This window comes from Herpailurus yagouaroundi, unplaced genomic scaffold (assembly GCF_014898765.1).
Source record: "Herpailurus yagouaroundi ecotype Mexico unplaced genomic scaffold, PumYag 162, whole genome shotgun sequence".
NCBI classification, from domain to species: Eukaryota; Metazoa; Chordata; class Mammalia; order Carnivora; family Felidae; genus Herpailurus; species Herpailurus yagouaroundi.
In genome coordinates, this window is record NW_024412403.1 from 56,650,093 (window position 1) to 56,675,219 (window position 25,127).

At 38.5% G+C, this 25,127-nt stretch overlaps 1 protein-coding gene across 1 annotated transcript in view; it reads right to left on the minus strand.

The window, feature by feature from the left end:
• MORC1 (MORC family CW-type zinc finger 1) overlaps positions 1 to 25,127 on the minus strand; it is a 164,016-nt gene that overhangs the window by 62,628 nt on the left and 76,261 nt on the right. The window contains exons 15-17 of the mRNA XM_040484442.1: positions 15,288 to 15,416; positions 12,025 to 12,130; positions 6,434 to 6,572 (exon numbers count right to left, since the gene is read on the minus strand). Of these exons, the coding sequence (XP_040340376.1) occupies positions 6,434 to 6,572; positions 12,025 to 12,130; positions 15,288 to 15,416 (374 nt within the window). The remainder of the gene's footprint in view (positions 1 to 6,433; positions 6,573 to 12,024; positions 12,131 to 15,287; positions 15,417 to 25,127) is intronic.

Below are 25,127 nucleotides of genomic sequence, written 5' to 3' on the forward strand. Positions count from 1 at the left end.
ATGAAATGAAATGAAATGAAATGAAATGAAATGAAATGAAATGAAATGAAATATAATTTGGACAAGCAATTCAAGTTAAGAAGGTGAACATCTTTTGTTGGACATCTATTTTACCCAATACTGAGCCAGGTGTGGTGGTGGGAGGTATACAAGAGAAAGAACATGTGATATCTACCCTCAAGGAACTTCTAAACTAGTTCAACATAAACAATTCACTTAACGTCTCGTTTGCTATGCTGTGAACACAGGGCCCACAAGTGTGAATATATTATGCATTATCCCTTTCGGAAAAACAACACATCACCACAGAGAAATGAGATCTTTGTAGCAAGAGTAATAAAGTAAAATATTTCAACTACAGTGAATATAATAGCTTCTTGTTAGACAAGGGTCTTTAGGTATCATAAATTTTAGATCATGGCAGTTTATGTAAGAAGACTGAAAAGTACTCTTGATGAATAAATATATTTTCTAAGGCATCTGTCTCCATGGTTATAGAGATTTGAAATCTCAGCATCCTACACAATAATGACACATTTAAAAGATTAAATTCTAAATGGGAAAATGCATTCATACTCTTCATTACAAAGTTGTGTTCAGATATGCCATTTCAATTTGAAAAACACAGCTAAAAGTTCACGAAGCCTTTCTTGCTCCACATTTACTGCTAAAACAACCAATGTGGGAACTGTCAGATTATACTACTTCATTTTTTTGTGTCCACGTGAGTACCACAAAAGAACAGAATGCTGTTGCTGGAATTCCTTTTTAACAGGCATGACATTTTACACAGGCTCTTCACTTGATGCAAAGACCATGAACATGACAAATTAAATCCAAATACAGTCTCTGTATTCCCATCCAAATGCCACACCTTATTTTGACCAAGTGTAAGAACATTTTGGTCTCCAAAATGTACACAGAAAGTGTTAAGTCTAACTTTTGTAGAGTGGACCAACTCAACCAAATGAAAACTAATTAGTTTTGTACCTATTTGTGAAGAGTTATGCATAAATCAGATTATTCCTTTAATCTTTCATTCATTGTTTGGTAAATATTTATTACGTGAAAGGTCCAGGCCTAGGTATTTTGGGGAATGCAAGGATGAATAAAAATGGTCCCTTCTTTCTAAAAGTTTATAGTCTAATATAGGAGACAGAACAGATACACAAATAACTATTGTACCAAGTAGAAAGTAAAACATGTTCTAAGAAAGACCCATTAAGGACAAAGAGAACTGGAAAGAAGACATTTTTATAGGGAGAGAATGAGAAAAGACTTCACACAGAGAATGATATTTTTAGATCTTGAAGAGCTAAAAAAGAGACAAAGGCCACTCCAGACCAAATGGAAGGATCATAGGCACTCAGAGCAGCATGGAAATGGAGAATACACCTAAGGACTAAGGCCAGCTCAGGGCAATTCCCATAGAGGGGAAGAAACTACAGATGACCTCTGAACAACACAGGGGTTGGGCCACCAACCCCTACAGAGCTGAGAATCTTCAACTAACTTTTGACTCCCCTAAAACTTAACCACTAATAGCATATTGTTGACTGGAAGCCTTACTGACAACAGTCAAATTAACACATGCTTTGTAGGTTAGATGTATTAAATACTGTACTCTTACAATAAGTGTACTAAAGAAAAGAAAATGTTATTAATTAAATAAGGAAGAGAAAATACACTTACTGTGCTCTACTGTATTTACCAAAAAAAAAAAAAAAAAAATCTGCACAAGTGGACCCGTGCAGTTCAAATCCATGTTGCTCAAGGGTCAACTGTACTGCCAGGAAGGCAAAGAGAGTCAGATTAGAGAGAGCCTAGAGTGTAGGATAAGAAATTAATATTAGTCAGAAAATACTCAGGCAGAAAGACAGGATGCGCAAGTGATACAGCACACACCACAAAAACACATATGATATAAATACAGACTCATTAACATCATTTATGTACAAAGGGGTAAATGCAGAGTAGGCTTTACTCAGGGAATCAAGTTATGATCTGTGTTCTAATAACTGAAGGCATTAAGTGGATCTAAGGTGGTACCAAAAAACCCTGAATGAGATGTGCCGAAAGCTATATTCCAAGTGCATGATTATGATGCAATCATCCTTATGATACAACGGGAGGTAGATGAAAATCTAACCTGTGACTTAAAGCTCATAAAGGGGCACACTTGAGGACTGGAAAGTTTCTCAAATGCAGAGACACTGATTTTGTAACTCTACTCTATGGCTTCAACAATTATTGTCTAGGTTTACTGACAAACAGAATAACAATTATCCAGATAACACACCACATAGTAGCAGAGCCATCAAGTGACACAATGAAAATGAAAATGCTTTATCGTTTGGCCAGCAGGTGGCACTTGTCACTTGGTATAGAAACAGCGGGTACTATGGAATGAAGTTGAAACATGGAGTTAGGAACAGATCATTCATTCATCTATTCAGAAAGGAGAAAGAGTGGAACGGGCTGTTTCAGAAGCACAATTTATAAAGAGGGTTTTGGGTGCTGACGCAGCTTATGAACTGTGTACACATAGTTCATTAGGTATTTTCCTAAACAGATATTTTGCAACGTAGCAGTCTGTTGCCTTTGTAAATGTTCTTATGTCCTTTCTGTCTGTATTCAACCTTATGAGAGTGTGAGCAGATCTGTGCTGAAATTAGACAAAAAGGAAACAAACTCCCAACTTCATCACTTAAAAATGTGCAACTGATTCAAATTATTGAATGTCTTTGAACTTTACTTCCCTCTTTTGCTGTAACTGATATGACTGCTATGTTGCAGGGATTACATAACATACCATCTGTGGAAACGATATCTTTGGACTTAGCTAGTTCATTTTCTCCTAGAGGACAAGATCTAACCATTGAGACACCTCTTTTACCAGAACAGTTTTCTGTCCCACTGTGAGTATCCTCTAGCTCAGGTAGGCGGTACTCCTAGAGGTTAGTCACTCATCATACCGGTAGGGTGTGTGAGAGGCGGACATGAGCCTGTAGCTCCAGTACCATCATACTCTCTCTCCTACAATTATTTTACCACTCCTGGTTGTCAGTGATACAAAACCCAGAACCACAGAATCTAAGATCCAGAAAGGTCTTTGATTTACCTAGTGAACTTTTCATTTTCCAGATCAGGACGCCTTCAGCCATGAAAGATGAAATACAAGAGAACACGAAATGGGATGTGCAGATTTAGGTCATTTTTATATTTGCTTCCCAGTCTGATCAGCGCATAAGTAGGCACTAGTAATGGGAGGTAGGGAGGGAGAACAAGAGGCGGGCAAACCATAATTACACGGCATGTATCTTATTACTTCCTGATATTGAATGAATGGGCACCACCAGTAGACATAGTGAATCATAGTCATACACTAACCAGTTCCTGATTTTCCAGTGATATCTACCCCACACCTGAATCATGTCTGCACTTCACCTGAATGGCACTAAGGCCCTATTTTTCTGGGCACCCTTGCCCATGTTATATTCTAACAGAACTTCATCTGAAAGGTGGTCAGGAAGAGAGTAATTCACAATGACTATTGGGCAGTTTTGAGTCTTGTTTCTGGCATGTGGCAGCTATCACCAAAATACAGTTTTTTGAATACTTTCATGGGTTATTTTTGTGAAAGGGGAATTGAGGTCACCTTCCAGAGGTCTTCTGTTCAGCAATTACCATATTTTATAATGAGTTACACAGTTTTTAAAAGAGAGACATGTCACACAGATGCTGAGTCTATTTTTTAAAATACATAAGTTTAGCATGTAATTTAGAGGATTGGCACCATGAAGGAACAAGTCAGTGCTAATCTCCAAGTCTTTGTTTATAATGTTTTTCTCACCTAGAATGCCTGCCCGGTCATTTCCCTCTCTTCACCCTAAATAAACTTCAAGACACAAGTTAATTGCCATTCCTTCTTTTTTTCTTTTAATTTTTTTTAATGTTTATTTATTTTTGAGAGAGGAAGAGACAGAGTGCAAGCTGGGGAGGGGCACAGAGAGAGAGGGAGACACAGAATCTGAAGCAGGCTCCAGGCTCCAAGCTGCCCGCACAGAGCCCAACGCGGGGCTTGAACTCACGAACCCTGAGATCATGACCTGAGCCAAAGTCAGACGCTCAACCGACTGAGCCACCCAGGTGTCCCTGCCATTCCTTCTTCGAACCTTTTTTTGACTGAAGCTGCCCCCACTCTCTCCCTGTAATAAACCTCTATCGTAGTTTCAGTTATGATCAGACAAGTACTGAACTAGTATTATGTTACAATGGTTACTAATTTTCTTTTTTTTTTTTAAGTTTATTTATTTTGAGAGAGAGAGAGAGAGAGAGAGAGAGAGAGAGAGAGAGAACCTCAAGCAAGCTCTGTGCCACCAGCACAGAGCACATTGTGGGACTTGAACTAATGAACTGTTGAGATCAAGACCTAAGCTGAAACTAAGAGTTGGATACTTAACCAACTGAGCCACCCAGGCACCCCTGGTCACTAATTTTCAAACAGCTGTTAGACTCGGTCTACAAAAGAACTGTTATTATCTGAACGTGTGTTCTACTATTGATTCAACAACTATTTATTGAGTACTTACTACTTGCCAGGAACAGTTTTCGGTAAGAGATTTACAGTAAACAAAACCAAGGTTATCCCTGAGCTCACAGAGCTCACGCTGTGGTATTAGAGTTACTCTGCATTTCCCACAATGCCTAGCATGGGACAGACCCAAAGGCAAGTGTGTGCTCAATGATCACCTCAAAATTAACTGGTTGCCTACGGCTGGTGAACCTTAAACAAAGCTTTCCTTGATTAGCTCCAAAACAGGGTCAACTAAGGGCACTGAGTGTTGAAAATGAGTTGAATATGTTAAGATTATTTTCACAAAAGAGGACGAGGAGGGTGAGGATTCTTACATCCTTTGAACTGATGGCAGCAAGTCTCTATGCACGTACCGCTAAACTTCTTTGTTTAAATTTAAAACGGACTGAATCTATAAACCTGGATCAAATTCGTTTTGAAAAACTCAACTACCAAGAAAGAAAGAATAAGCAGAATGGATGGCCCAAATGTTACCCCAACAGCTACCATCAAAATCTCTACCTTAGTAATGAATAAAACAGCCAATACTAAACAAACAAAAGGGTCATTTAAGTCTTTGCAACTGGCAACTATTACTATCCAAGGGTCTGCTCTGACCTCCATTGGGAAGAAAAAAAGTATCCAGAGACTGCAATAAAGATAGAATCAATTCAGGATATGCTGTCTGTCTTCACAAATCTACAGGAGTGGTAAACAAGAAATGAAAAACAAATGAAGACATTCCACATTGGAAAGATCTGACTGTACCTACTTGTTGATTAAAATAACTGCAGGCTATGATACCTTTACTTCTGACCTGTGTTATCAAACCCACAACTAGAGGCTCTAAGAACTGTAGAAATTTTCACCAGTTTCAGGGGACAGGGAATGCTTAAGAGAATATGTTTGCAAAGTGACTCTCAGTCAGGTCTTCCTGAGAGACCCAGAGACTCCAGACTAACAGGAAGGGTCAGGTTTCTTTGGTTGTGATCCCAAGTGGTGGCTGGGTTGATCTGCACAGCAGATCCCTAGCAAAGTGGGAGAGGTAAGAAGATGAAATGAGGTGGAGAAGAAAGTTTATCTTCTAAAAAGCACAGGGAGACACATAATAATAAGGTATTAAGCCTGAGGATCATTTTTCCTGCTCCATAAGAGAATTTTCTATTCAAGTATTTTATTTCCTGACATTTACAGAGAGGTCAACACATTTGGACATATGCTGCTGACCTCCTCAGGTTCTATTTGAGGAAGTTGACAGGCTGTATTTAAAAATGCTGAATTTGGGTGTTAAATCTATAAAGTAAACAGATCTAATTCCTTTATTAAGAGATTAAAATAATATTTCTGCATGCCACTTTTTCTTTCACTTGAAATTGTCATGGTGACTTACATTTACTGATAGTAATGCCTTATTTATTGAATTTTCTTAACAATTAAGTGACATTGAGTTTCTATATTAATAGGCTAATATTTTTTAAAAGACCAATTCTTCACCTCAAAAATCGACTCTCGGGGAAGAGCACAATCTTGGGAACCATACAGACTTATGCCCCAGTCTTGACCATGTCGCCTATACCAGACTCTATGTGAATTTGTAGGTGGAAATAAATCTTCCTATTCCTCACGTGCACTGCTGTGTAGATGGGCTTAAATGTCACAGGTAGTATTTTTTTTAACAACTCACCTCCCTTTCTGAGCCCCTGGGGCACTGTGCTCCCTCCCAAACAGTCCTTAGCCCCAAAATGAAAAGCAGGTGACAAAAAAAGAAGGAAACAACCACTTTAGTTCATGTGCACACATAAAACCAACAGCTCAAAGAGTTTGGGTAGATTTTGGAAAGAATTAACAACAGCTCACCTGTGGCTGCTGTTCTGCCAGTCGATTGTGGTACCTTTGGACTGCCTCTCGAAGTTGTTTCTCTTTCTCATTTTTTGATGTTGACGCTCTGTTCATGGTGCCCAGGGGGATGGAAGGTAGGTTTTCTGCCTGATGACAACTTCACGATCAACAAGAAACAACATCAGGAGGAAATATCAAACTGTTTATTGTCTGTGAAAGATGACTTACTTCTATGAACAGATACTCCTTACGCCTTATATCCAAAACGTGAATACAAAGGAAGAGCACTGTATTGATGACTTTTGGCAATACATGACATTACGTCTCCAGCCTGCATGGAAAAGAGCTTAAGGGAAAATGTGGAGGGTGGTATATTTACAAGAATGGGAGAACCTTCATTATTTTACCAATGCTTCATTTATCCTGCATTATCATGAAATGAGGCCTTTTGCAAAGATGTCCTCAGATAATTGAAGCTTATCTCATTATTGCCAAACATTTTTTCCCCGAGAAACTTTGGAGAGAAATCTCCATGTCTCTCTTAATGACACCAAATAATTCTTCTCTGGAACACATGGATCCCTTGTTTGAGAACTCAGGAGGGCTGTGAAGCACTGTGACCACTGTGGTGCCATGCAGGCACTCAGTCACAGCCTTGGGGGCTTACGGAGCCGTGCACAGCCCTTCATCACCGATCAGCCCCACACCCTGGCTGCAGCGTGCTCCCAGCTCCCACCCTTCTCTCCCTGCTGTTGTGGTAAACACACTTGCAGGGGCCTCTGTGCTGCCCAGTCTTACTGCTATGCTGTTTCCAATCACTAGTTGGTTAACACACGTAGTATATAATCAAGTAGAACTGTATGTAAATGAACAGTAGGCAGACTGTGGACAAGAGCCTCCCTCGTTATGGTTCCATAAAATACTAACCACCTTTGAAACATATGGCTTGGGAGGTTTGGGGCATTTTGTTTTGTTTTGTTTTGTTTTGTTTTGTTTTCTTATTTTCCTACTCTTGGTCACACGGCTATGTTCTGTAGACTTGAGTTAGCCAAACTATCAAAAAATTGATATATGATATTGTTTCTCTTGATAGCAAGGCTTGTCAAGGATAAGAAGTTCAACTCCCACCGGGCATGGCTTTTAGTCAGGGCATGACTGGGCATGTTCAGAAGTGGGGCAAAATGTCAAGGTGAATTCTGAGAGCCTGTTTTAAACAAGGGTTTTTCTCTTATTTATACGAACCAAAAATAAGGGGGAAGGGACAAAGTTTGTATGAAATAAATGTGTTGTGAAGCTGGGACAGGGAGGAGGGGGCCAAGATTAGGAGGGCCTTCTCCCAGCTGAAACAGTGCTGGAGAAGCAGAGCAGATCAAACCCATGATTTGTGTTTTTCAGGGCTTCAGGGTATATTTTTCTTGCCCCTTAGGAGAAGGGAGTGAGGAACTGTGGTCAAATTCAAGCAGGACTGTGAAAAAGCACTTAATTCCACCCACATATGGTATTCACTGTTATTGTGAGTTTCAAACAGAGGAGGCAACTAAACAAATCAGGGGGTACCTACTATATGTACAGCTACCTGCAGTGCTGATTTGAAGACATCTGTGGGGTGGTACCTATAGAGGTTTCTATTTTGAGCAAAAACCCTGTGGCAACATGCAGTTTTTATTCAGAAAAGAATAACCTCAAGTATTTTAATAAAACACAATCCTGTCAATTATCTTTAGTTAAAGATTTTGGGAAGCAAATTAAAATTTAACTTGCAACATGACCCATGAATATTTAAAAAAAAATTTTTTTTCAACGTTTATTTATTTTTGGGACAGAGAGAGACAGAGCATGAACGGGGGAGGGGCAGAGAGAGAGGGAGACACAGAATCGGAAACAGGCTCCAGGCTCTTAGCCATCAGCCCAGAGCCTGACGCGGGGCTCGAACTCACGGACCGCGAGATCGTGACCTGGCTGAAGTCGGACGCTTAACCGACTGCGCCACCCAGGCGCCCCTGAATATTTTTAAATATCGTTCTCACAATGCAGACTTCTTTGGTTCAGTCAAATGATAAGCATCATTCTTACCCTGTTGGTGATCCCCATTTATAAATGCAGATAAACACAGAGCATGAATGGAATGGAAGTATACTGATACCTATTTCTCAGCTACTGTGATAAAAAATGTCTAGCCTCCCTCGGAAGAAGAAAAAAAAAAAAGAAAAGAGAGAAAAAAAAAGAGGTTAGAGAGGGAGAGAGCCAAAGCATAAGAGACTCTTAAAAACTGAGAACAAACTGAGGGTTGATGGGGGGTGGGAGGGAGGGGAGGGTGGGTGATGGTTATCGAGGAGGGCACTTTTTGGGATGAGCACTGGGTGTTGTATGGAAACCAATTTGACAATAAATTTCGTATTAAAAATAAAAATAAAAATAAAAATAAAGTGGAAACGAAAAACAGGCTCTGGTGGTCCAAAAAAGAATGGTTTCATTTTACCTGCTGGATCAACTCTGAATACTACCATTTGTAAAATGGTATGTTTTGTCACTATAGAGTATATAACTGGCATTAGGCTTCCTGAAATATAAAAGGATGCCTTCAGAATCTAAAAAAACAAGACAAACGAATACATAAAAAGCAGAATCAGACCTACAGATACAGAGAACAAACCGACGGTTGCCAGAGGGAAAGGGGTGGGGCATGGGCAAAATGGGTGAAGGGCAGTGGGAGATACAGGCTTCCAGTGATGGAATGAATAAATCTCAGGCATAAAAGGTACAGCGTAGGGAATACAGTCAACGATACTATAACAGTGTTGTATGGTGAGGGATGGTAGCTACACCTGTGGTGAACATAGAGCAAGGTGTATAGATGTTGAATCACTGTGTTGCACACTTTGAAACTAATGTAACATTGTGTGTAATGTTACTCAAATAAAAAAAATTTGAAACACACACAAAGAGGATGCCTTTGGAGACTGGATGTGATAAGGCAGAAAGAGTACAAGTTTACACCTACAGCTTAAGCTTCAAATTTTAGCTCTGGAGAGGAATCCTGGACAAGTCACGGGGCCTCTCTTAGTCTGTTTCCTCCTCTGAGAAATGGTGAAAGTTCATACAGTTATTGTAAACGGGAAATGAGATAATATATGTAATTGCTTTGTAAGAAAAAGCTGTTATTATATTTCCTGCCTAAATTCTGGTTACACAGATTGTTCATTCAAATGCTGTTCATTGCTATTAACCCTACTGACAATTGGCAATTAACTGCTGGCCATAACACTATATTTTCTATAAATACCGATGATGCCACTTTTTGCCATTACTCTGGCCTTCCATTCATCAAATGTTGTCTAAAAACTATACTGCATTTCTCATCACTTTAATACACCAATTTCATGTGATTCTATCCAAATCGAATGGCACAGGGTGTTGCTATTTCATGGTGTATTCTCAAAGTATACAGGTCCATCCTACCATATTGAATTGGAACTATTAATGACTTTCAATAAAGTGTCAACTCTCTAGTAATTGCCCTCATAATCAGGAGTTTTTCTTTATATATCTCCTAAATCTCTTGCTGGCACATCAAGCATATTTTTTGTCCTAATCTTTTCAGTGCAAATGAAATACACATGGTCAAAATTATGTCAGCATATTTCAAGAATCAAGGACATAAATTATAAATATAAGATGACTCTCTGCATTTTAGGCTTTGAGAGACCATCAGTTTTCTGTCAATGTGGCTAAATTTATCTTGCCTGTCATCACAAGGGGCACTGTAATGCAGCTTTGAAACTAATTTTGCTATGTTCTCTGATGGCATCACCACATTTCAAGAAGAGGGTGAGAGTGTGCCAATCCAGGGACAATGGTAAGCTGGAGGTAAAGAAAGCTGTAGAGGACAGATTCCAGTTCTGTGAGTCCAAGAATGCCCAAGGCTGGGCTAAGAAGTCATACATATATGTTAGACGTGTGGGGAGGGACCTCAATTCTTATAACTAAGAAGCCCCCAGTAACCAGAAACTTAGTAAATTGTCTTTCTAAGGGACTCAGCTGGACCCAGAGAAGATACAAAAGGTACTATGGTTACACCCCATCCTAAATGATAGAAAGTCAATTTCAAGAGAGGTTCTGTTACCTGTTCAAGGTTTCACAGCTAATGGAGCCAGGCGTCAATCCCAGGCAGCCTGGCCTCAGAGTCAGAACTCTAAACACTATCCTAATGATGCATGAAAAGTTTTTACCTCACAGGAAGGGATCAATACTATTAACTATTCTAAATACTGAAATTGAGCCAACTCATGGTTCCTATGTGGGAGATATTTAAGTTTCAAGTTAGGGCTAGAAACTGGTGACAAGTCAGAAGACCCTGGCCAGTAGCTTTAGCAACATGTTTCTCAGCCCCCATCTGGGTTTCAGCTTTCACTTCTGTAAAATGAAGGAACGAGACCAGATCAGTAGTGTCTAATCATGCTCGCTGCAGCTCTAAAGCTCAAAGCTCTAAGCTCCCCAGAGCTTTGTACAGAGAGTATAGAACAGAAATGATAAGTGGATGTCTTTGGCCCCCAGATTTCCAGCTTCCATTTCAATCAGGAAAGTTCTGCACTTATCTTGTAAATTTGGGGTCTGAGATAAATGTTATTTGGAAAACAAACAAACAAACAAGCAAGTTCTCCTGTAAAACAAGAAATAAGACTGAAAACCCCCAGGCCATCTAAGAGTCCTTACCACTTCTGGCATTTTCCTTTTTTTTCCTCTTTTTTCTTTAATTTTATTTTTTTATTTTTTAAAATTTACATCCAAATGGCATTCTCCTTAGTCTCTAAATATGGCTAACCTGAGGACTCCAGGTGGAAGGGGTTTTAGCAGCAGTTTCTAAAATATTTTTTTTTAATTTTCTCTCTCTTGGTTTTTCGTTTGTTTGTTTGTTTGTTTGTTTGTTTGTTTTAAGGCTAGATAAAAATAACCAAACAGGAATTATTACACTAATGTCTGTATTTGCAATATTGATCCACTTATGCAGGCCAAAAACTTAGGACAAACTCTATGGAGAAGCAATGTTTGAATTAGGGGTGCCTTCATTAAAAGGGGGTACTCACTCTTTTCTCCCCAAGGAAAGTCACAGAAGTCTAACAGGCCAGTAATAACAGTGACATTCATCAATACTTAATCAGTCTTTTTCCTGTTTTAGTCTGAACTTCTTCCTCCAGGAGCACAAAGCAATGAAATCAATATGTGACTTAAACAGAAAAAAGCACATGGTCTAACAGGCTAGTGCCCCTGGAGACACCCTCTGGATAAGACTCCTTTATGATAAAGCCATACATTGTGTGAAAATGAACTGGAAGGCAGAACTCAAACACTGGGTCATGGTCTCCTGCTGCACACGTTGCACACAGCTGCACGTCCCCAAAGTTTGCAAATAGTTACATCCAGGTCTCTTATCTTGATGGAAAAGTACATTAACAAAGTGTCTCTCCATAGGTGGCAAAGAGATAGAAACAGTTCACAGGGATGATAGCTATTAAGCTAAGACATCTATAGCTGAAATTTCCTAGTCTCATACATAATTATGTTAGGAATTAAAAATGGATAAAGAATTTTAGAAAACTATCAAAAACTACCTGTTTTCCAAGATGTTAGGATTACTTGCACAAATCCAGAGATCAAAAAATTCTTTTTCCTGATAATTGATAGAAGAAGGCAAGACTCTCCATTTAAGGCAAAGATCTGAGAATGAAAACAAAATCACACACGAGAAAGACCACAATCAGAAGTGAACCTAGCACAGTTACATGGCTGATTGCACATACCAAAAGTATGAGGTATCTTTTGAAACAAAGCAAGTTAATCTATCATCACATACCTTTTATATTTGATAGCACAACTAGTCTGGGATTCTATGAGCTACACTGGGGCACCACCACCAATAAATTATTGTTATTATTATTGTTTTGTCATTGTTGTTATTGCTTAAGTTCTTTCCAGTTGGTTTTTGCTACTTTCAGCCAAAAGAATCTTAACTAATAGATTCCTCTCCACCTCTTCTTGAACAGGGGAACATTTCTAGTGACTTGACTCTTCCATTTTCTCTGATTCAGTATTTCTCTACTGCCAACACCACTTTCCATCTCCAACCACATGACTAACATAACAAGGAAAATCAAGTTCTCTGAACAGTTCACAGTTTCTTTTCCTGTGTTTGTCTCCTGCTCTTACTCTACTCTCCAGCCTACAGTTTGGTTTCTGACCTCATTTGTCTATTTCTTCCTTTCACTCCTTCATGCCTTTAGGACCAAGGGACTCCACTCTTTCCAGGATTAACGCTAATCCTGAATTCTATCCATATACACAGCTAATGGCTCTTAGGTAAACATTTTCCCTGTTCGCCTATGATGGAAACAGTTTGCACACTGGTTCAAGTCACACAGCGTTCAAGTCACAATGGTTAAGAACTGGAATAGCTCAGGAGCCTGGCTGGCTCAGTCGGTTAAGCTTCCAACTTTGGCTCAGGTCACGATCTCACAGTTCGTGGGTTTGAGGTCTGTGTCGGGCTTTCTGCTGACAACTCGAAGCCTGGAGCCTGCTTTGGATTCTGTGCCCCTCTCTCTCTGCCCCTCCACAGCTTGCACTCTTTTTCTGTGTCTCTCTCTCAAAAATAAATAAAAACATTAAAAAGTTTTTTTTAAAGAGAACTGGAATAGTTCTACCACTTGCTACCTCCATGATTCTGGATGAACTACTTCTCTGTGCTTCAGTATCATTGTCTGTAACAAGATATTAATATTAGCACTTACCTAAAAGAATTGTTAAGGATTAAATGACATAACAATTTTAAGAGCCAACATTGCGAGGCACTATTTATGATGCTAAATTTTATGTGTCAATTTGACTGGGCCGTGGCATACCCAGATATTTGGTCATACATTATTCCGAGTGTGTCTGTGAGGGTGCTTGGGATGAGAACAACTCTTGCATTGGTAGACTGAGTTAAAAAGATTACCCTTCCTAATGTGGGCCTGAAGGCCTGAATAGAACTCAAAAAGGGTTACTGTCTTCTAAGAAAGAAGGAACTTTTTCTTCTTGACTGTCCTCACATTGAGCTGAGACATCAATTTTTTCCTGACTTCCGACTCAAACTAAAACATCGGCTCGTCCTGGGTAACAAGGCTGTCAACATTCAGACTCAAACCATATTACTGGGTCTCCTGGCCCTCAGGCCTTCAGCCTCAAACTGGAGTTAAATCAATGGCTCTCTTGGGTCTCCAGCTTGCTGACTGCAGGTCTCGGGACTCTTTAGTCTCCTTAATCATGTGAGCCAATTCCCTATAATTAATATCTATCCATCTATTCACCTCTCCTTTCGGTTCTGGTTCTCTGGAGGACCCTAATATGCCATCCTAAGCACTTAGTAAATTTTGCATGTGTTAATTCATATTATTTTCATCAAACTGTATGATTTAGCTACAAATGCTAACCCCATTTTAAGAGTCTAAACACTGAGGCTTAAAGAAGGTAAGGAATTTGCCCAATTTCATACAGCTCTTGTGTACTAGAGGCTGGATTCTGACAGTACTCCGCAAACATCAAAAACACACAGAAATTTTCAGCTATTATTAATACCATCCGATAGACTGTTGCATATAGTCATCAATTTCCTCCATTATACCTTCTAAATACATGCCATGTATGTTCCTCTCAAATCCCACGGCTGTGCCCTTCTTCAAACATGTACAATTTCTCCCCTGGATCCTGGATCATGCCCATGGCATAACCTGACCTCAACCTTTGCTCTAGCTCTCCTCCAAATCATCCTGCACTGAGCTGCCAGAGCAAGCTTCCTACAAGTTACAAACGACAGTCAGGTCCTCTTTGGATCATCCCAGGGATGAGGTCGGAGAAGTGTTCCCTCGACACTGTGTAAACAACTACGAAATTGTGCACATGGCGTGCACTTTCTTTGTTTGCCTGGCTGCCTTCTCCACTGGATGGCAGACTCCTTGCAGATAGAAGACAGTGTCTTTAGTTCTCTAACCCTCTGGAAGCTATAGTGGCTGGAAGATGTATCAGAGACATGCACTAAGTGCTGAATGCTTCAGTGATGTCTGTTCTTATACTGAAACACTTCCGAAGACTCTTCATTACTTATCAGAGTAAACACTCCTTACTCTGGCCTTTAAGTCACTCTAATTAAAGTTTACTCAACCTACTCTTAGCTTTTATTATTAATTCATCATTCATTCAGTAGCTAACTTCTAAGTACTAGTTAACACAGTGCCACGTATTGAAATTTTTTGAACGACTGTATCTATTATTCTATGACAAAAATTTTAGTTGAAGTATCCACTTGATATTAACACACATGTCCCACTACATCTCTGCCTGTCAAAATTCTACCTTAGACAGAGGTAGAGGAAGACAGTGGGGGAGCGGAAGGAGCCTAGGCTCACCTTGTCCCATGAACACAACCAGATAACTATCAAATCATCCTGAATGCCCCAGGAATAGACCTGACGGACCTGACGACTGGCAGAACAAACTCCACAACCAAAGGGAGAGAGGAGGCCACATCGAAGAAGGTAAAAAAAATTCTACTTTAAAGACCATAGCACAAGCTACCTCTATCACAAAGCCTGGCCTCAACTTCCTCCACCTCCCTTTGGAATCCTCAAATAATTTTATGCCTCTTTGACATCACTTACCTAATTTTCATTTTTATTACAATTCGTTTCATGTGTATCTTAACCTCTCTCCTAGACCCTAACCCCTTTGAAAGCAAGAACCCTATCCTACCCACCTTTGTCTTTCTCACACCCCATTTTTAACACAATGACTTGCATATTGACTCACTAAGTGTTTGCTGATTGGAATGGAATTCAACACTCACCACACTGAATGATGAATGGTATGGCCATGGCTTGTCTTCTTTGATACTGAATAGAATCTAAAGATTTCTCTACATCCTTGTTATTCTGGTATCCAAATTCATTCCAAAACCGTGTTAGATTTCTATTACCTAAAAAAAAAAAAAAAAAAAAGGCAAAAATTAATGAAAGAAAATAAATCAACAAGATCAGGATTGATAAGCAAAGTTGAATACAAACACGTGTATATACAGTACGATCTCAACTATGTAAAAACTAGTACATAGACAGAAATAAGAAATAAAAGTATTAACATTAGTTTTCTCTGAGTATGAGTGAAATTTGTCTTCTTTATACTTTCTCGCATTTCCCAACCTAAATACAATCAACATATTATTATATTTATTATAATGGCACAATATTTTTATAACAAAATTAAAAACAATAGCAGTTATAAAAGCATATACATACCTCTACTATTGCAATAAAATACATTGATATTTAAGGCTCTTTTCTTAAATACTCCCAGAAGCAACTGTACTTGTTAAACTTAAAGGCCACCCTGAAGACTATTGGTTTAGTGCGGTGCCTGGGTGGCTTAGTCGGTTGAGTATCTGACTTCGGCTCAGGTCACAGTCTCATAGTTCACGAGTTCAAGCCCTGTTTTGGCCTCTCGGCTGTCAGCACAGAGCCTGCTTTGGATCTTCTGTCCCCCACTTTCTCTGCCCCTCCTCTGCTTATACTCTCTCAAAACTGAATAAACATAAAAAAAAAAAAAAAAGACCATTGGTATAAATATTTCTCATCTGGCCTCATAGCCACAGTTTCTTCATCTTTATTTTAGCTCTGGTTCTTTTTCCTTACAGTCTTTTATGCCCTAGCCTTGGCCCAGATTCTATACTCCCTCCTTGCTTAGAAACAACACTTGTCAAGGAGGACCATTAGGAGCCCTTCTTAAGAGGTTGTGTTCTTATCCTTTGATCCAGCAACTGCACTGGTAGGACTCTTCCCTACAAACACACAAAATAAATAAACATACAATATGTACTACAACACTGTTTGGAATAGCAAGAACAACAACAAAAAGTGGAAACAACATAAAAGCCTAAAGAGGAAATGGTAAATGCGATTTCCAAACAAGGGGATACAAGGCGACCTTTAAAACAGGTAGTTAGAGCTAAATGCACAGCTGTTTCAAGACCTTTTGGATAGAACGTTAATGATATTTTTTTAAAAAAAGACATAAAATAGAATACCTAGTATAATCAATTTTTGTCATTTATTAAAAGCTTATATACATATATAATTTTGATGGGCACAGCTTTCTATTCCTAAAAGAAACAACAGGAAGTTTTAATAGTAGATGCTACCGGAGAGAGGTTGAGAGGTTGAGAAGGCCAAGGAAGACACTTTCACTTTCCATTTTTAACTTTCTGCATGCTTTGTTGTTTTTTTAATTTTTTAAAAGTTTATTTATATTTTGAAAGAGATGGAGGAAGCATGAGTGGGGAGAGGCAGAGAGAGAGAGGGAGAGAGAGAATCCCAGACAGGTTCCACACCACCAGCACAGAGCCTGATGCCGGGCTCAAACCCATGAAACAGTGAGATCATGACCTGAGTCGAAACCGAGATTTGGACTGAGCCACCCAGGCGCCCCCTGAACACTTTGTATATTTTTACATGGCATATATTACTTTAAAAATGCTTTTTAAAAAAAAGAACCTGTGCTTACCATTCTGTCCAATATGGTAACCAGTAACCACACATGGCTACTAAACACTTGAAAAGTGGCAGATATAAAACATTTCATCAATGTACAAGGTCAAAACAGTGAGGGTCTAACATACATACCTTGGAAATAAATATATGCAACAACCTGAACACAGGACTGTACAATCTATGCAGAATACAAATAAACATCCTTACCCCTTACTGTTCCTGTTAAACTTTAGGTCCAGAATGCTGTGTGCCATTAAGAGCAGCAAGGAAAGAATGCAGACTTCCAAAGGAACTACGAAATTGGGCCAGGCTGAAAGCTGTCCTCACAAATTCCCAGGTCTCCTCCCTTGTCTCTTCACGGAACCGTTAACAGCTCTCATGTCAAATTTCCTTTGGACTGTGGTTCTTAGGCTTTTCTCAACTCAAACTCTTGGCTTTCTGCTAACTGTTCAGCAGGTAGTCTTGCCCCAGCCCCCAGACTCCACTTGTTCACTGCACACCAGATTCTGAAATGTTCTTTGGTGTCTGCACAGGGCTTGTAAGACCTTGTTCTCTGATTTCCACATGAACTACTCAGTTCTTTCTATGTCAAGGCAAGAGCTGCTGTTTAGATTAAAGTCAGGAGGCTTCAAGTGTTGTCTCTGCCACACATTAGTTGTATAATTGTGGGAAGCTACTGAATTTTCTGATCATAAAGTGAGTGTTTACAATAACTTGCTTTACAGGGTTATCATAAGGAATAAACGTGAAGGTGTGTTAAAAACTACAGCACTCTTGGGCACCTGGGTGGCTCAGTCAGTAGAGCGTCCAACTTTGGCTCAGGTCATGATCTCACCATTCGTGAGTTCAAGCCCCGTGTCAGGCTCTGTGCTGACAGCTCAGAGCCTGGACCCTGCTTCGGATTCTGTGTCTTCCTTTCTCTCTGCTCCTCCCCTGCTCACACTTTGTCTCTCTCTCAAAAAAAAAAAAAAAATAAATAAACATTAAAAAAAATTTTTTTTAAACCTACAGCACTCTGCAGAAGTTTAAGCTGCTGCTGCATTATACTTGTCCTCTCTTTAAATATTGCTTCCCCAAGGAGGCTGTACCTTTTGAAAGGAGAAGTTGTGCTTTATAACTTTGCATGCCTTCAACACAGAGGTCAGCATCCTGCACGTAACAAGCCCTCAAAAAATGTTGCTTCTAATCTTGACAAAATATGTTATTGATATCCTGTTATGGTTTAAAATGAAGGTGAAATAATGTCTCTCACTGAAACATTAACTGAACACAGTTAACACAGCCCAACTCACTTCTATAACCAGTATCAACCACAAACCCCAACATAAATATTCTAAGGTTTGTGAAGCTACTTAGGATGTTAGAAACACCGGCACACACCTCTCAAGGGTAGGATGATACTCTGTGATACACCACTCTTTTTTTTTTTTAATTTTTAAAAATGTTTACGTATTTATTTTTAGGGAGCGAGCAAGTAGGGGAGGGGCAGAGAGAGAGGGAAACAAAATCCCAAGCAGGTTCTGCACCTTCAGCATGGAGCTCGATGTAGGGCTTGACCCCACAAACCATGAGATCACAGCCTGAGCCACAATCAAGAGTCGGACACTTAACTGACTGAGCCGTCCAGGTGCCCCTTTAAAAAAAAAAATTGATGTTTATTTGTTTATGTGATCATACCACTCTTTAACACCTACGTATTACATTTTAGTTTACTCTATGCCTATTTTTCCCTCTAGAGAGTGAAATCCTTAAAGACAGTGGCTATGTTAGGATCTTGTTTTCAGAGGCAGACACACAGAGCTTAATGTTTACTTATAAGACTAAATAATACTGAAGAATAACTGGCGATCAAAGCAAAACATAGAACATTCAGTAGCCCAAACATCATGACCAGGCATGATAGAAGACACACTACTAGAGTAGATATCAGGACAAAGAAAACAACTAGAGTTATTCACTCAGGGTCAGAAATGGCTTTTTCTAACTCTCAAGAGAACTTCAACTTTTCTTCAGATAGAAACTACTCAAACATGTACAACTTCCAACATGTTATTAAAACCAGTTTCCAAGGACTGGACACTGAAGACTAGGCAGATGCTTCATCAATGGGATTAAGTAAGCCAGAGATTGGCAGTATGAGGAAACCTATCACGTCAGTTTCTTTTTTTTTTTTTTTAATTTTTTTAATGTTTATTAATTTTTTTTTTTTTTTTTTTTTTTGAGAAAGAGAGAGACAGAGCATGAGCAGGAGAGAGATAGAGAAAGAAGGAGACACAGAATCCCAAGCAGGCCCCAGGCTCTGAACTGTCAGCACGGAGCCCAATGTGGGCTCAAACTCACGAATAGCAAGATCATGACCTGAGCCGAAACCAGACGCTTAACCAGCTGAGCCACCCAGGTGCCCCTTATCATGTCAGTTTCTATTTTCTTTTACATATTATTCAGTCTGTAGAGATTTATACAGATATCCCTGAAAAAAACTGCTCCCATAAAAGGGAACTTCCACCAGGCTATCAGTGAATTTTTCAGGAGAAACTCTGCAACCCAAGAGAGTGTGGGATGATATAATCAAAGTGCTGAAAAAAATGACAAGAACACCACGACCTACCAACCAAGAATAATTTACCCAGCAAAGCTGTCCTTCAGAAATTAAGGAGATGCCTAGAATTTCTGAAACACAAGCTGAGGGATTTCATTACCAGTAGACCTGCTGTAACAAGAAATGCTACAGGGAATTCTTCAAGCTAAAATGAAAGGACACTATTTTAGTAACTTGAAAACATGAAAATATAAAACTCACTGGTAAAATATGTATATAGATTCAGAATGTTCTAATACTATGATGGTGGTGTATAAATCATTGAACTCTATTATAAGAGTTAGACAAAAGTATTAAAGATAACTATAGCTATAACTTCTTAATGGATACACAATATTTAAAACATGTGAACTGTGAAATAAAAAGCAAATAATGTTTGCGGGGAAAGGGAGTAACAGGGTAGAGCTTTTGTATGCAATCAACGTTAAGTTGTCTACTACACTTCAATTAAAAAAAAGAGGGGCGCCTGGGTGGCGCAGTTGGTTAAGCGTCCGACTTCAGCCAGGTCACGATCTCGCGGTCCGTGAGTTCGAGCCCCGCGTCGGGCTCTGGGCTGATGGCTCAGAGCCTGGAGTCTGTTTCCGATTCTGTGTCTCCCTCTCTCTCTGCCCCTCGCCCATTCATGCTCTGTCTCTCTCTGTCCCAAAAATAAATAAACGTTGAAAAAAAAAATTAAAAAAAAAAAAGAACATTGACAGAATTCAATATCCGTTCATGATAAAAACTCTCAACAAATTAGGTTTAGAAGGAATGTACCTCAACACAATGAAGACCATTATGTCAAGCCAACAGCTAATATAATATCATACTCAATAGCAAAAAGTTAAAATCTTTTCTTCACAATCAGGAAAAAGACAAGGATGACTACCCTCACCACTTCTAATCAACATTGTACTGGAAGTCCTAGCCAGAGCAATTAGATATGAAAAAAATAAACAGCATTCAAATCGGAAGTGAATAAGTAAAAAAAAAAAAAAAATCTGGTTTGCAGATGACATGATGGTATAAATGGAAAATCTAAATACTCCCCCCAAAAAAGTGTTAGAACTCATCAAAACAAAAATTCAGTAAATCAAAGGATACAAAACCAACATACTAAAATCGGTTGCTTTTCTGCCACTAACAATGAACTGAAAGAGGTAAGAAAGAGAAATTAAAAAAACTTTCTCATTTGCAAAGCAATGTTGAAAAAGAAAACCAAAGTGGGAGGCATCACAATCCTGGACTTTACCCTCTACTACAAAGCTATCATCATCAAGACAGTATGGTATTAGCACAAAAACAGACACATAGGCCCAGAATTGGACCCAAAAACGTATGACAAACTAATCTTTGACAAAGCAGGAAAGAGTATCTAATGGAAAAAAGACAGTCTCTTTAGCAAATGGTACTAGGAGAACTGGACAGCAACATGCAGAAGAATGAAACTGGACCACTTTCTTACACCATACACAAAAATAAAATCAAAGTGGATGAAAGACCTAAATGTGAGACACAAAATCATAAAAACCCTAGAGGAGAAAGCAGGCAACAACCTCTTTGACCTCAGCCACAGCAATTTCTTGTTCAACACATCTCTGAAGGCAAGGGAAATAAAAGCAAAAATGAACTATTGGGACCTCATCAAGATAAAAAGCATCTGCACTACAAAGGAAACAATCAACAAAACTAAAAGGCAACTAATGGAATGGGAAAAGATATTTGCAAATGACATATTGGATAAAGGGTTAGTATCCAAAATCTATAAACAACTTACCAAACTCAAGACCCAAAAAACAAATAACACAGTGATGAAATGGGCAGAAGACATGAATAGACACTTTTCCAAAGAAGACATCCAGATGGCCAACAGACACATAAAAAGATGCTCAACGTCACTCATCATCAGGGAAATACAAATAAAAACCACAGTGAGATACCACCTCACACCAGTTAGAGTGTCTAAAATTAACAGCTCAGGAAACAACAGATGTTGGCAAGGATGTGGAGAAATGTGAACCCTCTTGCACTGTTGGTAGGAATGCAAACTGGTGCAGCTGCTCTGGAAAACAGTGTGAAGGTTCCTCAAAAAATTAAAATTAGAACCACACTATGACCCAGCAATAGCACAACTAGGAATTTATTCAAAGCATACAGGAATGCTGATTCATAGGGGCACATGTACCCCAATGTTTATAGCAGTGCTTTCAACAATAGCCAAATTATGGAAAGAGCCCAAATGTCTATCAACTGATGAATGGATAAAGAAGATGTGGTTTATATACACAATGGAATACTACTTGGCAATGAGAAAGAATGAAATCCTGCCATTTGCAACAATGTGGATGGAACTTAGGCTAAGTGAAATAAGTTAGTCAGAGAAAGACAGATATCATATGTTTTCACTCATATGTGGAATTTGAGAAACTTAACAGAAGACCATGGGGGAAAGGAAGGGGAAAAAATAGCTTCAAACAGAGAGGGAAGCAAACCATAAGAGACTCTTAAATACAGAGAACAATCTGAGAGGTGATAGGCACTGAGGAGAGCACTTGTTGGGATGAGCACTGGGTGCTGTAGGTAAGTGATGAATCACAGGAATCTACCCCAAAACCAAGAGCACCAATGTTAACCAACTTGACAATAAATTATATTTTTTAAAAAATAATACTTAAGATGAAATTTAACCAAGGAGGTAAATGTCCAATACACTGACAACTGTAAGACACTGATGAAAGAAATTGCAAAGATACCAAATAAAGGAAGAATAACCCATGTTGTTGGGTTGGATGAATTCATATTTTTTAAATGTTCACACTACTGAAAGCAATCTACAGAATCAATACAAAAGAAGTACAAGAAACAATCTCCAAATCTGTATGGAACCACAGAAGACCTCAAATAACCAAGACTATCTTGAAAAAGAAGAACAAAGCTGGATGCCTCAGCCTTCCTGATTTCAAAACATATTACAAAGCTGTGTATTTAAAACAGTATGGTAATGGCATAGAGGCAGACACATAGACCAATGGAACAGAACAGAAAGCCCAGAAATAAATCCCACCCATATATGATCAACTAATATTTGACAAGTGCACTGAGAACACACAATGGGGAAAGGAGAGTCTCTTCAATATAAAGCAGTGGAAAAACTAGATATCCACATGCAAAAAAACAAAACTGGGCCTGACACTAGATATAAAAATTAACTCAAAATGGATTAAAGACTTAACTTTAAGTCCTGAAACCATAAAATCCTAAAAGAAAACATAGGGAAAAAGCTTCTTGAGATTAGTCTGTTTTGGATACAACACCAAAAGCAAAGGTAACAAAAGCAAACAAATAACAAGAAAACAAAAATCAAACAAAAAACAAATGGGACTACATCAAACAGAAAAGCTTCTATACAGCAAAGAAAACAATCAACAAAACGAAAGGCAACATACAGAAAGGGGAAAATATTTGCAAACCATATATCTAATAAAGGGTTAATATCTAAAATATGCAAGGAACTCATACAATCCAACAGCAATAAACACATACATACATACCCACACTCTGATAATAAAATGGGCAAAAGACCTGAATATACAGTTTTACAACAAAGATATACAAATGGCCAAAGGTACTTGAAAAGGTGTTTATCATCAGGGAAATGCAAATCAAAAGCACAATATATAATCTCACACCTTGTAGGATGGCTATTATCAAAAAGTTAGAGAGGGAGGGAGCCCAACCATAAGAGACTCTTAAAAACTGAGAATAAACTGAAGGTTGTTGGGGGGTGGGAGGGAAGGGAAAGTGGGTGACAGGAATTGAGGAGGGCACCTGTTGGGATGAGCACTGGGTGTTGTATGGAAACCAATTTTACATTAAATTTTATATTTAAAAAAGGAAAGCTTAACTTTAAAAAAAAAAAAAAAAAGAAGAGATACAAGTGTTGATGAGAAGGTAGAGAAAAGGGAACTCTCATGCACTGCTGGTGGGAATGTAAATTGGTACAACCATTATGGGAAACAGTATGGAGGTTTCTCAAAGTATTAAAAATAGAACTACTATCTGACCCAGAAATCCCACTTTTGGACATATATCTGAAGGAAATGAAATCAGTGTCTTAAAGAGATCTTCAATATCACGTTCACTGCAGCATAGCCAAGATATAGAAATATGGAAACCTAGGGGCGCCTGGGTGGCTTGGTCGGTTAAGCGGCGGACTTCAGCTCAGGTCATGATCTCACGGTCTGTGAGTTCGAGCCCCGCGTCGGACTCTGTGTTGACAGCTCAGAGCCTGGAGCCTGTTTCAGATTCTGTGTCTCCCTCTCTCTCTGCTCCTCCCCTGTTCATGCTCTGTCTCTCTCTGTCTCAAAAATAAATAAACGTTAAAAAAATTTTTTTTAATAAATATGGAAACCTATATGTCCATTGAGAGATGAAAATATGATTATATAGATAGATAGAATATTATCCAGCCATAAACAGTTGGACATACTGCCATTTGCAACATGAAGGTCATTATGCTAAGTGAAATAAGCCAAAGAAAAACAAACAGTATATGGTATCTTTCATATATGGACATCTAAAAAAAGAAAGTTGAATTCATAGAAACAGAAAGTAGAATGGTAGTTGTCAGTGGCTGTAGGGTAGGGGAAATAGGGAGATGCTGGTCAAACGGCACAAGCTTTCACTAATAAGATCAATAAGTTTTGAGGATCCGAGGTATGGCATGGTGCCTGTGGTTAGTACTGAAGGGTATACTTGAAATTCGTGAGGAGAGTAAATCTTAAGCAATCTAACTCCACACATACAAAAAAGACAACTGTGTGAGGTGAATGATGCATTAATTAACGTGATTATGGTAAATATGTCATAATGTATATGTATATCAAATCATCATATGGTACATTTTAAGTATCCACAATTTTTTGGTCAATTATACCCCAATGAAGCTGGAAAAAAATCCTTATCTATCTAGTCTGGCAAGAAATAATAAAATTAATAATAATAATAATAATTCATTAAATCAGGTTAGTCTTGACTAGTGGTATTGTATATATAATTATGGGCATTTGGTTACATATGTGGTTTTAATAACTGATGTTATTGTTAATGTATCTTAATGAGGATTTAATTGCCCTTTCATCCAGAAGTCAATTAAAAGAGCTGGAATTTCAAAATTTGGAAATTACTTGATTTTTAAAAATGTATCTTAAATATTTCTACCCACCTATAAAGAGTACTATGAAGAAAACTAAAAATTTATTAATTCCAAAATTATATCATTTGAACATCCTCAAGCTATTCCGATCAAAAAATTCAGTTTACTTTGTAAACAGGAAATGGCTGCAAGCATACAGGTGATATTCAAAATTATAAAACAATACATATCTTGAGATTTTTGTTTGAATAATCAACAAGCTTATTAAATTGGTAAAATAATTAGGAATTAATGCACACAGAATTAAAGTCCCAATTTCTAGAACAAGTATCTGAGAAAAACTGAAAATTTAATTTACTGCTAGTTATGTATGGGGTCCTTTATTCAGAAGATTTCTAATGCTTAAATTAA